The sequence below is a fragment of the Danio rerio genome, chromosome 18 (assembly GCF_052040795.2).
Source record: "Danio rerio strain M-AB ecotype USA chromosome 18, GRCz13ab, whole genome shotgun sequence".
NCBI classification, from domain to species: domain Eukaryota; kingdom Metazoa; phylum Chordata; class Actinopteri; order Cypriniformes; family Danionidae; genus Danio; species Danio rerio.
The window spans coordinates 2,000,001-2,016,296 of NC_141038.1; the positions used below are offsets into that span (position 1 = coordinate 2,000,001).

The following is a 16,296-nucleotide window of genomic DNA, read 5'->3' on the forward strand; positions in this document are numbered from 1 at the left end:
ATTTGGTTTTGTTCTTTACCTGTATATGTATAACATGACTCAATGGACTGTATTCATGCAATATAGAGTGTATTTGTAGTCATTAATAATGTCACAGCTGACTCAAACTGGAGATATGCTTTGCCTCATGAAAGTTGCTGAGTTGATGTGGTTATCGAGCTTTTAGGCTCTAAGCGACTATATGAACACAACACTTATTTCATGCACTGCTGGTCTGCGAAATTCCCCACAATGCAATTTATCATGCAACACACTGCAGACAATGCATTTTCATCATTGAAGCCCAAGGAGCAATGCTGGGTAATGTAGATATGTAAAAATACATATTTATTTTAATAAGTCTAGCTCAAAATATCAAAGTGGTCCTACTATTCTAAAAATGTGTTGTTTAAAGGACAGCTGCAAAATATAAAAAGATTTCAGATAATATTTAAGAATTTTGAGGTCAAACAGTCATCTTTTAATTGTGTATTTTGGTATGTCGTCTCATTTTTATTTATCCAACTATGCACAACATTTTTTTTTGATGACATACACAATTGCTAGACTAAATTACATGTTAATGGCTTTTATTTTAAAGATGCAGGGTATGATAGTTATTTGGGCAAATAAAATAAATAAATAAATAAAATTTAACCGATATATATATTATATATTATAATATTATAAATAATATTATAATTCATTTAGCAGGCGGTTTTATTGAAAACAACAAACAAAGATTGATTCACAAATTTAAGACAAGAAATAAAAAATTAATAATAATAATAATAATAATAATAATAATAATAATACTGTCATAAACTTAGATTACTTTAAAAAGCATTTGTCTAACTAAAACTAGTTCTTAAATCAATGAAATATTGGTAAATAAATTCCAAAATCAAATCACAAACTATCCTAAATGACAGCAATAAGTTTGACTAATAAACTTTTAATAAGGTATCGCCTTAATAGCAGAGGTTTTTCCTTTCTATCAGAAGTATGTATACACATCTTAAAATGTATTTCAAAATGCACAAAAAACACACAAAAAATAAAATTAAAAATTAAATAAAAATATAATAAAAATTTATAATAATTAATTGAATAAACAAGAATTAAATGTTGAAATAAATAAGTAAAATGACGAAAATAATAAAACAATAATATATAAGCAAATGTATGTTCAGTAAATACACATTTAAAAATTTTCATATTTAAAAAAAAAAGCTAATTAAATAAACAAAGAATGAATAAATAAAATAAAACAAATATATAATTTTAAAAATATTTAAATAAAGAAAACGAAAATAAACTTAATTGTAACATTTAAAACATTTTTTAAAACACCAAAAACATAAAAAATAATAAATAAATAAAAATGAATGAAATTAAATATATATAAAAAATTATAATTAAATAAATAAAATAAATTTAAATTTTTAAAATAAATAAATAACATAAAATAAATAAAACAATAATAAATAATAAGCAAATGTCTATTCTGTAAAAACACGTTTAGACATTATAATATTTTCCAAGATACATTTAAAATATATTTAAAAACATTTAAAAATATATTTGCTTAATTAATATAATGTCAAATATAATTAACATAATATCAAAGTCAGAGTTTTCATCAATAAATCTCTGAAAGAGAGATGGGCATAGTAATTGGGTTGAGATATCGGGTATAGAGAAATAGAATAAGATCATACTTTATGAGTGCTATAAAACAGCCAACTGATGATGATGATAATAATAATAATAATAATAATAATAATGATGATAATAATAATTATGATAATAATCATAATAATAATAATCATAATCATAATATTCCTAATAATAATAATAATATAATGATAATAATAATTATGATGATTATGATGATAATAATAATTATGATAATAATAATAATAATAATCATAATATTCCTAATAATAATAATAATATAATGATAATAATAATAATAATAATAATAATAATAATAATAATGATGATGATGATGATGATGATGATGGTGATGATGATGATAATAATATTAATAATAATGAGGATGATGGTGATGTTGATAATAATAAGTATGATAATAATAGTAACAAGATTAATAATATTAATAATGATGATGATGATGATAATAATAATAATGATAATGATGACGATGATGTAAAGGTAAAATGTTTAGTGAATATTAATTCAGATTTATTAGACAACTAAATTAGAAAGCTACTAACAGTAGAAAAGTAGAAAGCAACTTTAAATTAGCAGACTTCATGCATTGCATTGCACTTCATGCATTGCATTTCTAACAGAAAAAAGCAAATGCATAATGCAAAACCCTCTGTAATGGGACCGTTCTGAATTACAATGAATTGCATTTCACTAAATGTATCTTCAAATTCAACACTCTTTGAGTCGTGACCAAATGAATTCAACTTCACAGTCACGAATATAAAGCAGTCTATTTTTAGTCCATCTTGTGTGCCGTTTGCTCTGATCAGATAACAGCAGCGCTATCTAATCCACAGAGGAGGACTAGTTAGAGTTTACCATCTTCAGTGCATTGGAGTCCACATTTTCCTGATTGTGTAATAGAGCAATAATATACAGTTAAAGTCACGATTATTTATTTATTCTCTCCAATATTTCCCAAATGATGTTGAACAGATTCAGAAACTTTTCACAGTATTTCCTATAATATTTTTTCTTCTGGAGAAAATCGTATTTGTTTTTATTTTGGCTAGAATAAAAGCAGTTCTTAATTTTTTTTTATTCAATTTTAAGGTCAATATTATTAGTCCCCTTAAGCAATATCAGTTATGGATTGTCTACAGAACAAACCATTGTTATACTGTCATACTTAGCTGACCGTTACTAGTTTGTGAATATTAATGGACAGCTTTCACAAGTCAGCCCAGTAAAGTATGGGGTGCCTAAAGGATTAGTTTTAGGCCCTTTGCTGTTTACAATATACATGCTACCCCTGGGGGATATTATTAGAAGACATGGGATCAGCTTTCACTGCTATGCAGATGATACTCAATTATATATTGACCTGATGAGACGTCTGATCTGTCTAAGCTAACTAAATGTTTATAAAGATGTTAAAGACTGGATGACCAACAATTTCCTTTTCTTAAACTCTGACAAAACAGAATTATTACTTATTGGGCCTAAATCTTGTACACAGCAGATCTCGCAGCTCAATCTGCAATTAGAGGGATACAAAGTTAGCGTTAGCTCTACTATAAAAGATCTGGGTGTCATATTAGAGAGCAATTTAACTTTTGAAAATCATATATCCCATGTCACAAAAACTGCCTTCTTTCATCTGAGAAATATCGCTAAATTACGAAGTATGCTGTCCATCTCAGATGCAGAAAAGTTAGTCCATGCTTTGATGACTTCTATGCTGGATTTCTGTAATGCTCTATTTGCTGGCTGCCCAGCATCCTCTATTAACAAACTTCAATTATTACAAAATGCAGCAGCCAGAGTTCTAACCAGGTCTAGAAAATATGATCATATCACCCCAATGTTATCCTCCTTACACTGGCTGCCTGTTCAGTTTCGTATTGAATTAAAAATATTACTTCTCACCTATAAAGCTCTAAATAATCTAGCTCTCGTTTATCTAACCAACCTTCTGTCTCACTACAATCCAACTCGCTCTTTAAGATCTCAAAACTCAGGGCTTCTGGTAGTACATAGAATAGCAAAGTCAAGTAAAGGAGGTCGAGCCTTCTCATTTATGGCTCCTAAACCCTGGAATAGCCTTCCTGGTAATGTCCGAAGCTCTGACACACTCTCTCAGTTCAAAACTAGATTAAAGACCTATCTGTTTAGTAAAGCATACACTCAGTGCATCACTTAGCGGTGTGATACGTGAATGTGCTCCACACAAGTTTCTGCATCTCGTTTATATACACTATGAACAGCAGCTACGCTAATTATTATCTTTATTCTCTATTTCCACCAAGGGAAACTCATCTCGAGGCCCTCAGAGACTATGCAGCGCCACTGATTCAATTCAAGACCAGCGATGAGATGATCCCAAGGTGTCCATAATCCTGGACCAGGCCGTATCCTGAGCAGCTGCTGTGGTGGTCATGGAGGAGTGGAGAGCATGAGACTGATTGCTGTGAGACTCCAGGGACAGACGAGTCTCAGATGACGTCCAGCATTCTCCAGCCTTCGGCACCTAGACTGCAGCTCTCTACAAGACGTTTGGCCAGAGGAGAAATGGTCGTGCCCAACTGAGCTTGGTTTCTCTCGAGTTTTTTTAATTCTTCACTTTCGCCAATTGGTGAAGTTTTTTACTCGCTGCTGTCGCCACTAGCTTGCATGGTTCAGGATCTGTAGAGCTGCGCATCGATGGATTTGCTCTTTAGTGTTTGGACTATTAGTATTGGTTATTAAACCACACTGAACTGAACTGAACTTAAACTCTGAAAACTGAACGAAAACTGCACGGCAGAGGTCGCGTTAGACTTTCTCATTGTCCGTCATTTTGACGGAGAGGGTTGTAAAATGTCCATCATAACTTATTATTGATCGTTTGCAGACTTTCTGATCGCTTTTTTCACTCATATTTTAATAATGAACTTGCATGACGAGCATATAGGCTAAATTATTCATTTATTTCTTTTGACAAATTAATAAAATGAACAAAACAAAAAAATGAACTCTTATCTGCCTTGACTCGTATCTTCCTCCCGCGTTGACCTGAACTGGGTGCTTGCCTATGCGAAATCAAACGCATCAAGGGAGACAGATGCAGAGGCAATTATCATTAAACTCTGTGTCTTTGCCTCGGAAAGTTGACTTCTTGTGACCAAAGACCGGAATTACCAGCGCCACTTCAGCCAGCGTTTTGTTGTTAGGAAACATTTCTCCTAAGACTGTGATCAGAACTAAGTTTGCTGGATTCTCTGAATGTGGGATTTCCCGATCCTGCAAGCACTCGTTTCACCGGATAAAAATACTACAGCATGCGCTCCTTGTGCACCAGGGGCGCGGCTGCACCCTTCTGAGTCCGGTAGTGCTCACAACACACTCGAACGCACCCTAGATAGCAAAATACACTATGGCCAGTTCCGACTAGATTCTCGCCTGCCGGAGACTTACTCCTAGGCCCGACTTCGCTGCCATACTCAGGTGCCTGTGGACTTACTGCCCGATTCCGGCCCGAGTCAATCGGGCCAAATGCGGCGGCCATAAGCGAGCCGACGCTGCCGCATCCAAGCCAGAATCAGCTCGAGAGTAATGTGTGCTGCGGCACATTTTTGCAACTGTACTAAGCGGTAGAGATCTGCGCAGGACTAAATTTTGAATTCCGCTCCCGCCTGCACCCGCCAGGTTTTAGCCCGAACCCGACCGCTCCCGCTTATATAAAGAATTTGTTGTCCCGCAGCCCGACCCGCCCCGTTTTCTGCCCGCTGCGCCCGATCCCGCTAAAGAGCGGGGCAGAACAAAACCGAAAATCACTCAGCTAATCAGTCCAGACACCCAAGCTGTCTGTATAAACACACACACACACACACAGACAAAGCTCTCTCTCTCTCATACGCGCGCACTAACACACACACACAAGCAGACACACAGGCGTTTGCTGTTATATCAACTCAAAGGGTTGTAATACCATGTATCAAGTACCAATACCAAAAGGTAATACCAAAAGGTTTTATATAAAGGTATATAAATACTGGGTTCCGGCGCGGATGCGGCAGCGTCGGCTCGCCTACGGCCGCCGCATCTGGACTGATTAATTCGGGCCGGAATCAGGCAGTGAGTCCACAAGCATCCGGAGTCCAGCAGCTAGAGCCGGGCCGAGTGGTAAGTCTCCGGCATGCGACAATCTAGCCGGAACTGGCCAGAGTGTATTTTGCTATCTGGGAAAGCTCTTTCTCTCTCTCATTTGCGCACTAACATACACACAGGCAAATAAATAAATAAATAAATAAATAAATAAATAAATAAATAAATCAATCAATCAATCAATCAATCAATCAATCAATATCTCTCTCTCTCTCTCTCATTCGCATAGCAATATCCGCGATATTGCTAGACAGCCCGCTCCCGTCCCAAATTAAACCCGTTACCGACCGCTCCAGCGATTTATTCGGAAATTTATTCGGAAATTCGGAATGCAGACCTCTACTAAGCGGTGACAAAGAGGAGACAAAACAAGGACAATCGCCATCTGCTGGACAGGAGTGGGAATTACTGTTAGCTACAAATTACAATAGATCACCCTCCGCATAATCCGTCAAAATGACAGATCACCTTCAGATTTTTCCGTCACTGCTAAAAAAAATCTGTCAATGATGAGAATATTTGGTTAACACGATCGCTGCTACACGGTTTCAATTTACTATGATCTTCTATCTGAAGCTGCTTTGATACAATCTACATTGTAAAAGGGCTATACAAATAAAGGAGAATTGAATTGTACAATGACTTACCCAATTACCCTAACTTTACCCTAATTAACCTAGTTGAGTTTTTAAATGCCACTTTAAGCTGTATAGCAGTGTCTTGAAGAATATCTAGTCTAATATTATGTGCTGTCATCATGGCAAAGATAAAATAAGTTATTAAATCAGTTTTAAAGACTATCATGTTTAGAAAAGTGTTCAACAGAAATATACAGAAGGACTATTAATTCAGTCTTCAACTGTAAAAGCATGCATGCAACCTCACATGCACAATTAGTAACGCTAGTCAATTGAGAAGCATGCAAAATAAAAAACTAGATGAGTAAATTAATGGTTATGAATTATTTACAGTTAAATTAAGTTGAAAGCAGGAAGCCCTCGAGTAGTAAACAAGCACAACAACAACAACAAAACTCAAAACATCACCGTCACGCAAACTCTCCCAAACAACAAACGTTTTTTGCAGCTAATGAATGAGAAACACGCTGCTCATTATGTTCAATCAACTTATGTAAATGCTGTAAATTACAGGGCTCTATCAGACACCCAAGCGGAGCGCGGAAATAAAGGGTCTGAACTCCAACGCCTCTTGACAACACAAATTACCATTTAGCATAACATAAACACGAGCAGCACTTATGAAGGGGTGTAATGGAGAGACGAATGCTCAATAATCATTTAGAAATAAAAGTGGAGTCACCGAGACGTTACTTATAAATTCACTGTGCACGCATGCAGGGTTTCTTTTTATTTTTTAGCTAGCTGTAGAGATGATGCATGAAAATGTGCTGTCTGTGCATGTAGTCAGGCTGGTTAGCATGGTCAGGTTAAACAATACTTGCAGATGCATCATTGCCCACTGATATATAGTATATTCAAACATTGCATACAGGTGTTATTTCATTATTTTATAAAAAAAAAATGCAATATAAAAATACAAATAAAATAAAAATAAATCAATCAATAAAATGAATTAAAATAACAGTTAGACTGGTTAGCATGGTCAGGTAAAACAACAATGGCAGACCCAACATTCTAGTTTTATTTATACAGTATGCAAACATTGCATAGGTGTTAATTCAATATTTTATTAAATAAAGAAATAAAAAATAAAGAAATAAATATAAAAAATAATAATAAAACAAAATAAAGAAATAAAAAACATAAATATAATATTTTTGAATAAATATAGTTTTTAAAATAAATAGACAATAATGAAGAAATCCTATTAAATAAAAAAAATATACACATAATACAAAAATGAATAAATAAATCCTAATAAATAAAACACAAATAAACAAATATATAATAAGCAATGGATAAATAGTTGCGTTAATAAATATTTATATATGATTAAATATTTATCCAAAAATAAATAGAAAGTAACAAATAAATTCTAATAAATAAAAATATAATAAACAATGATTAAATGGTTTATAAATCAGAAAAAAATAATTAAAAATAAAAATAAACAAATAAATAAAAAACAATGAATAAATAATTGTATTAATAAATATTAATTTATTATTAAAATGTATTTAAAATGAATAGAAAATAAAAAATACATTCTAATAAATAGATATATAAATGAACAATAAAAAAATAATTAATGGGTAATAAACAATTATAAATAAATAATAAATACTCATTATTAATTTATCTAATAAATAAATAAATAATATATAAAAACTGTGTTTTAGGGTGAAGGAATTCTCTAATGTCTTGGATTAGTTACTGCATTATTTGTCACAATATCTCTAAATATTACTTGAAGTTAACTTAAAAAAATGCAAATACTTTTAGTTTTAATGATGATTTAAGCTGGTCACAATCTAAAATGTGCTGATGATTATTTTTTTTAACATTGTTGAACTTTTTTTGCATGCTACTTTTTAAAATTAAAAGAAAAAATATATCATTACATAATTTGAATGTTCTTTTTTTACTTCATAAGAAAATATATCAACAATTGTACTAGATAATATATAGTCCATAACATTTTAAGTTAAGTTTAATGCTGGGAAAATTAATAATATAATATAATATAATATAATATAATATAATATAATATAATATAATATAATATAATATAATATAATATAATATAATAAATATAATATCCTTAAGCCAGCATTCTCTGTGTTTTATATACAATTTTAATAAAATAAAATAAATTAATTAAATTAATTTAATTTTTTTAATTAAATAAAATAAAAAATAACATAAAATAAAATAAGGTATGAGCCTGCATTGCATTCAAAGAAAAATAATTTAAATAAAATAATGTAAATAATTCTCGTTAACCTCCATCCGTAGCTGTATCCCTTCTAACAACAACCCAGTGATCTGGCTTTCCCAGTAATCTTGAGATGTGATGAAAGCTGCAGTGTGTTACAGACCTGTCTGAAGGTCTCGTCGGTGTCGGTGCAGTATCTCTGCTTCTGTTCTCCTCCCTGCAGAACCACCACAGATCCAGCCTGAAGATCCGGCAGCGCTTTCAGACCCACACACAGACGCTCGCGGTTCAGCGCAAACAGAGCCGCTGACACCCTCAGGGTGTCATTTCCCAGCCAATACACTGCCTTCCTGTTGAAGACACACATTAAAACATTATTAAAACAATGCATTTTATAAAAGAGGGATAATAAATCAGGACAGAATGAAGCTTGACAGATTTATATTTATATTATATATATGTTACATTTTTTTTGCTGGTAGATTAATCATAATTTTGGATTGCAGAGAGATCGCCTCTCATGTCTTTCAAATCACATGTATGAAAGCGTTTAGGCTTTCCTGTAAAATATAATGATGGAAGAAGTTGTGGGGGTTTAGGTTATTAGGGATGTGGTGGGTTTCTAAGGTTATTAAAGGTGTTTTCTGTCACTACTTGTTTACCCTGCAACAATGCATTCAGTGTAAGCTGCACGATTATTCATTAAAAGATCGGGATCTCAACACCCACGCTACATACGTTATAAATGATGGTGATTTGCATATGTTTAATAATCCTTCCAATCGCTGCATTCAAATCTCTGTTTTAAAAATGCAAAAACGAGGAAAGAGAGTCAGTCTTTAGTCTTTTGAGTTAGTTAAAAAGTTACAGTCAAATAACACAGAAATATTGGGATAACAGTTTATAGCTTAGATAAAACCACTGATGTTTGTGGTAAAGATTAAAATCACCATCATATGCATTTAACTTGATGCTCAAAAATGAAAGTTGTAGGCAGCAATTACATTATTTAACCAAAAGGTGGCGACAACCAGCCATCAAAAATACGCCACTGAATAGTTCTTCAAAAATGATCATCTAGCATTGAAACAAGAGGTTTCACTAGTGAATAACTGAATCATTTATTGAAGATGAGACTATCATTTGTACAACCCACATTATTTTTAATGTTAAATTTCTAACATTATCAGCAACAGTAGTAGTGAGTTTTTCACAGTAGTTTTTTACCTTATTTAGCAGATTAATTCTTCATTTTATTTGAATAAAATCACACTTTAAAGACCAAAAGTATCTTGCAGTGCTGCTTTTGTAATAAGTGGAAAGCAAATTACATTTGTCTCCTTCCCTTTTGGCTGATCTGAAAAATGGTCCGACCCGAGACTAAAAAAACCATAATGTGATCCAAACCATGAGATTTGAGATCCGTTACACCTCTAGAATAAAGCCTGACGAATTTTATCAGCAGCTGTTGACTAAAGAGTTTTATATCAGCCGGCGGGATGTACTTTATCCAACTTTTTGCACGATTACCACAAAACTAAACTATTAAACAAAACATTGAACTGAGCTGCCAATATTTACTTGCACTTAAATCAAACATGAAGCTTGCAGAAAGAAAAACAGCTGAATGCAGCACACACTAGACAACTTATTTAAATACTATTATTATTATTAGAATAATACATTATTAGATTTTTAAGGGGGCTTAGAATAATATTGTCCTTTAAATTTTTTTTTACATATTTTATTATTATTACAGCCAAATTAAATAAATAAACAAGATCTTCTCCAGAATAAGAATATATTAAAAAAATAATTATGAAATGTTGATGAAAAATGTATTCACATTGCAATATGCATTGCAGAAAAACTACATTGCGCAATCTCAGATTTTAAAGTATCATGCAGCCCTAAATATAATCAGCGTTCATTTTTATCTACCAAGGAGCACACGCACATTCTCGATCAGAAATCTGCTGAAAAAGCTCTGTGGCTGAAACACAGCTGTTACGCAAGAGCTGGATCCATCACATGATAACAGGGAAGAAGCTCCGTGCCAGAAACAGCTGAAAAACATTATGATCACAGGCAAAATCTGTTCCCGTTATTCTGTGTGAACAAAAATACCTTTATGCTGCATTTCCCAGCTCATAGAAACCACATCTGTCAAGAGCCGAAAGAGGGCCACGAAAGAATCAATGTTTCATATGACAGATGCGTTTCAAAGCCTCCACATTTGGTCCATTTCTCATTATTCTCGGATGATACATAAATTCAGGATGGGAATTATACATTGACAATTAACTTTTGTGGTAACGTTAGTTTGTGTAATACATGCTTCAGTGAGTCAATTTTACATATTTAGTTAAAATTACAAATAAATACAACAGAACAAAGAAAAATAAAATCAACAATGCTTTATGGAGTCAAACAGTATTCAGGTACAGAAACCGAATAATTAATTATAAAATAACACTGCATGGTCTTTATTGAATAATTAATTATTAAAACTGTGACTGCACAAATCATAGTCCCAACTCAACATCGCACATCTTGAGATTGTATATTTAAGGCTGGATGCTTGGTCATTTCGTCTAATCCAATATCCATTGGGAGAGCGCTATTGCAAATGGACCTGTCAGACGAACGATGCTCACTTTAACGTTAATTTTGCAGAATAACTGTGCTTATCACTGGGTGACGAGCTGTTATAATACGCTGAAAGCATTATGTAAATAATATACATACATATATATATATATATATATATATATATATATATATATATATATATATATATATATATATATAAAATCAATATATTTTATCTCGAATACAACAACAAACTCTCTACCACATCGGATGTCATTCCCTCATGATAAATGCTAGTGCTCCTGTTTTTTTCTGTCCCATCCTGAATATTTATAAACATGGTATTCGTCTATAGCCTGTTAGCTTTTTGCATTCAAGATCCAAAAGTGCTCAAAGTTGTATTTTCGTGTGAGGATTATCCGGCTGGACAAAACGTGTAAGTGTATTGAACAGTGTTTGAACACAGAGCTTATTATTTGCAATCTTCGAAAAGCCTAAAGAAAAATCCTAAAGGAATTTTTCGAGGGAACCAGTTTTATGTTGGGAGCCGATTAGCCTACAAAGTTCCTCCACTCAATTCTGGGAAATTTTCTTACCCCTCGGTTTCGAGTGTGGTCCTGAAAAAAATATTTGCTCCAAGGGCTATTCACCCCTTCCCTTTAGCACTACAGGAGATGCAGGACCCGACCAGATTTCTACGGTGCGGGAATAATTTTCCAAATAAAGCGGTAACTGGTTTAATTTTGGACGGGTGCGGGCGGTCCAAAAATATCGCTCCCAACTCCCGAGCGATCGAGCACGGGTATGTATGTGTGTGAATGAGACAGCTTGATGCTGCGTTTAGCTTGTTTGTGTGTGCATGTGCATGTGTGCAAATCAGACGTGTGTGTGTGTGTGTGTGTGTGTGTGTGCGAATGAGAGAGAGAGCTTTGTGCTGTCTAAGTGTGTGAGCGAGCTTTTTGTTGTCTGTGTGTGTGTGTGCTTGGTACTTATGTGTGTGCGTGTATGTTTATAAGACAGCTAATTGGATGTCTGGACTCTGTACAGCTGGGTGGTTTTCGGTTTTGTTCTCCCCCCACTCGTTAGCGGTAACGGGCGCGGCGGGTAGAAAATGGGGTGGGTCAGGCAGTGGGACAACAAATGCTGAATATAAGTGGGAGCGGTCAGGTCCAGGCTAAAACCTGGCAGGAGCGGGATTAAAAATTTAGTCCCGCGCAGATCTCTACATGGGACGATAACAGTTTTCAAGGTATATACTGCAGTTTGGAAAAGTCAAGGCTTTAAAACCGCCAAAATTTTCTGCTATACCATTTCAAGGTATGTGTAACGGAGGCCAGCTAGTAGGTGCTGTGCAGGTAAAACCTCAGTCCTCTGACCTCTAAAGGTGCTCTAGTGACAGACGCTAGAGGCCATGGTCTTTAGCCTCCTTGGTAGAGCACCCGACTCCCATGCAAGAGGTCGCCAGTTCGATACCAGCTCGGAGCAGGTTGGATGGTGTAGGACCGGCGGGGTTATATTGGTGCCGTGACCCGGGTGGGAGTGAGGTTTTGGGGGGGAGAGTGTAACGGAGGCCAGCTAGTAAGTGCTGTGTAAGTAAACCTCCCTCCTCTGACCTCTAAAGGTGCTCTAGCGCACACGCTAGAGGCAATGGTCTTTAGTCTCCTTGGTAGAGCTATCGACTCCCATGCGGAATGTCACTGATTTGATCCCAGCTCAGAGCGGGTTGGGTGGTGTAGGACCAGTGGGTTATATAGGATTTTATATTTACATTTTTTTTGTTTAGTTTTTAGGACAACAGTATCTCCAGTAGGGGTGTCAAAATTAATCGTTTCTTCTGTGCATCGCGATGTAGACGCGGACAATTCGGTATCGGTTCAGTAATAATCATAACCGGTTATTACTGAAGTCATTTACCTTATATGCGCTCTGTCGCAAGGGAGGCGATCGCGAATATTTACAGCGCTTTAACTACTTAAAACTCATAAACTGTGCACAATTTCACTGTGTGTGTTTGCTGGATCAGTCTTTCACTGACATATACAACAATAGCCCCTATTTCACTGAGATCGAGAGAATGAAAGTAGCCTACTCCATTTCTCTCTTTCTCTCTCTCGTTCTCGCTTTCGCTCTGTCTCTCTCTCTCTCACAAACACACACACACACACACACACACACACCCAGTGGCCCATTTGACCTGCTGGGGTGGCTTTTCTTCTCCTCTCGGCTGTTTTACAGCATTACGTTTGGATACAGAAGTGAGCGCGTGTCTGCAGAGTTTTCTCCACCGTGTCTATCATACATCAGCTGTGAGATCGCCGCTGCCGCCTGCCGCTTATCAGTGTCACTTATCTGAAGAGCGCAGCGCGCAAGAGCCAATAGCAACCGTTTTTGATGAGGGTGTGACCAATCAAAGAGGTGTAAGAGAACTAGACAAGGATCAGAAATTGAGCTGGATGTTTATATTTGTTTATATTATTTGCTAAATGCTCGTTTTGTTTAAAGTTACAGTTTGTATATCTGACTGTTTGTATTAAACGACAAAATTGTATTACAAATAGTATATAAATATAAATATATTCATACATTTTAATACAAGAAATGCTGCTGTGAAGAAAATATAAAACTGTGTATGGAAAGCATCGTCGATGCACCGAAATATCGAATTGAACCGAATCGATGGCATGATAATCGCAACCGAACCGTGAGACTAGTGTAGGTTCACAGCTCTAATCTCCAGCAGAAAAGATATACAAAGACGCCGTTTTAAACTGTAAAGAAATCAGTGTTTTTGATTCCAATGAAGTCAGCAGAAGTCAATGATTCATTTGAATTATTCAGCCTGACATGTTTACAGCTCTAAAATATTATAAACGTTTCTAAAAATAAAACATATTGTGTTCAAAGGGGAAAAAAAATTATATTTTTTTACCCAGACATTTAAAAAGAAAACATTTTAGAGCAGTAATTAAAACACAGTGATGCCATGATATTTTTATCCAAGGTTATAATATCGTCAGAATCTTATCCCGACCCATGCCTAAACTGAAGTGGGCCATTCTTGAAACTCCAGGGGTGAAAAGGAGTCCCACTCCGGCCCTGCACCCACCCCTGATTACAGCTCTATTTTACAATGCTTACACTCATCTGTAAGAAACCCAGAGTGCTTTATCACTGATTGGGAGTGTAAAGATTAACAGTGATTGGACTTTTAAAAGACTTTTTAATAAGATGCTTTTAGGGTTGCGCAATATATCATTTCAGCATCGATATCACTGCATCAGCATCTGAATTCTGAAACAATATATTGTGCAACCCTAAAACATCACACTAAAAAGTCCTTTAAAACTAACAGTTCTACTAAACAATCCTTACACTCATCTATAAGAAATCCAGAGTGCTTTATTACTGATTGGGAGTGTAAAGATTAACAGTGATTGTGGCGTTCGTACAGTTCGTGGGCAAAGGTCAGGGCTCAGATTCACGTCTCTGCACATTAAAGCACAAACGCCTCACACGTTCACTCCTGTTAAACCACCCATGCCGATAACAAATGTCATATGTCAGGGAAAATGTACAGTCAGGGCATCATTATCACAAAATAAAGCCCAGCAGGATAGCGGAGAGACGCCAGAGGGGTTTTATTTTATGATAATAACAGGCGCGCTCCACATTATTACGCTCATTACATGGCCATTCAAAATGAATAGATCCAAGCTGAAATCTGGGTACTGCTTTTATTTTCTTTGTCAGTATGTGGATTAGACTTATGCTTATGTATTTAATGTATATGCAACTATTACATAACGGCATGTCAGCAGCAAAGGCTACATTCACTGCAAACATTTATGAGACAAATACAATTTCAGGTAACTGTGCTCAATAATAAAACATTACTAAATAAATAAATAAAGATTAGACTTACAGTTGAGGTCAGAATTATTAGTCCCCCTGAATTTTTAGCCTCACAGTTTATTTTCCCCAATTTCTGTTTAAGAGAGAGCAGATTTTTTCAAACACATTTCTAAATGTAATAGTTTTAATAACTCATCTCTAATTTTATCATGATGACAGTAAATAATATTTGACTTGATATTTTTCAAGACACTTCTATACAGCTTAAAGTGACATTTAAAGGCTTAACTGCTTTCATTCTAGCCGAAATAAAACAAATAAGACTTTCCAGAAGAAAAAATATTATAGCAAATACTGTGAAAAATTCCAGAATTTGGGAAAATTTTGAAAAAGAAAAGAAAATTGACAGGAGAGTGAATAATTTTGACTTTAACTGTATATATACATCCACAGGGGTTGCACAATGAAAATGAATTTCTGGTTTTAGAGCACTGTAGCTGATCAGAGGTGTTGTTCCTTCTCAATACAGCATCAGCTCAGGATACGGCCTGGTCCAGAATTATGATAATTGATCAGTATGGTGTAGTTCTCTAATAACTGATTTATTTTATCTTTGTCTTGATGACAGTAAATAATATTAGACTGGATATTCGTCAAGACACTTCTATACAGCTTAAAGTGACATTTAAAGGCTTAACTAGGTTAATTAGAGTAGCTAGGCAGGTTAGGTTAATTAGGCAAGTTACTGTATAATGATGGTTTGTTTTGTAGACTATCAGAAAAAAAATTGCCTAAAGGGGCTAATAATTTTGTCCTTAAAATGGTGTTTAAAAAATGTAAAACTGCTTTTATTCTAGTCGAAATAAAACAAATAAGACTTTCTCTGGAAGAAAAAATATTATCAGACATGCTGTGAAAATGTCTTTGCTCTGTTAAACATCATTTGGAAAATATTTAAAAAAGAAAAAAATCAAAGGGGGTGAATAATTCTGACTTCAACTAATAACAATTATTTATGAGTACATACAGTATTCATACCCCTTAAAAATTATGAATTAAAGTTTTTGATCAAATGCAAATAAAAGCTGAGAAATATATATATATATATATTTCCACAATAATGACTCTTGTACATCGTCTTATTATCTTCTGTGAGAGGCCTGTGGCATTTCAGTCAAAATAATCTTAATAAAA

At 34.4% G+C, this 16,296-nt stretch overlaps 1 protein-coding gene across 1 annotated transcript in view; it reads right to left on the reverse strand.

Moving 5' to 3' along the window:
* Nucleotides 1-16,296, reverse strand: part of pepd (peptidase D) — a 99,975-nt gene that overhangs the window by 82,419 nt on the left and 1,260 nt on the right. The window contains 1 exon segment of the mRNA NM_198912.1: nt 8,822-9,008. Coding sequence (NP_944594.1) covers nt 8,822-9,008 — 187 coding nt within the window.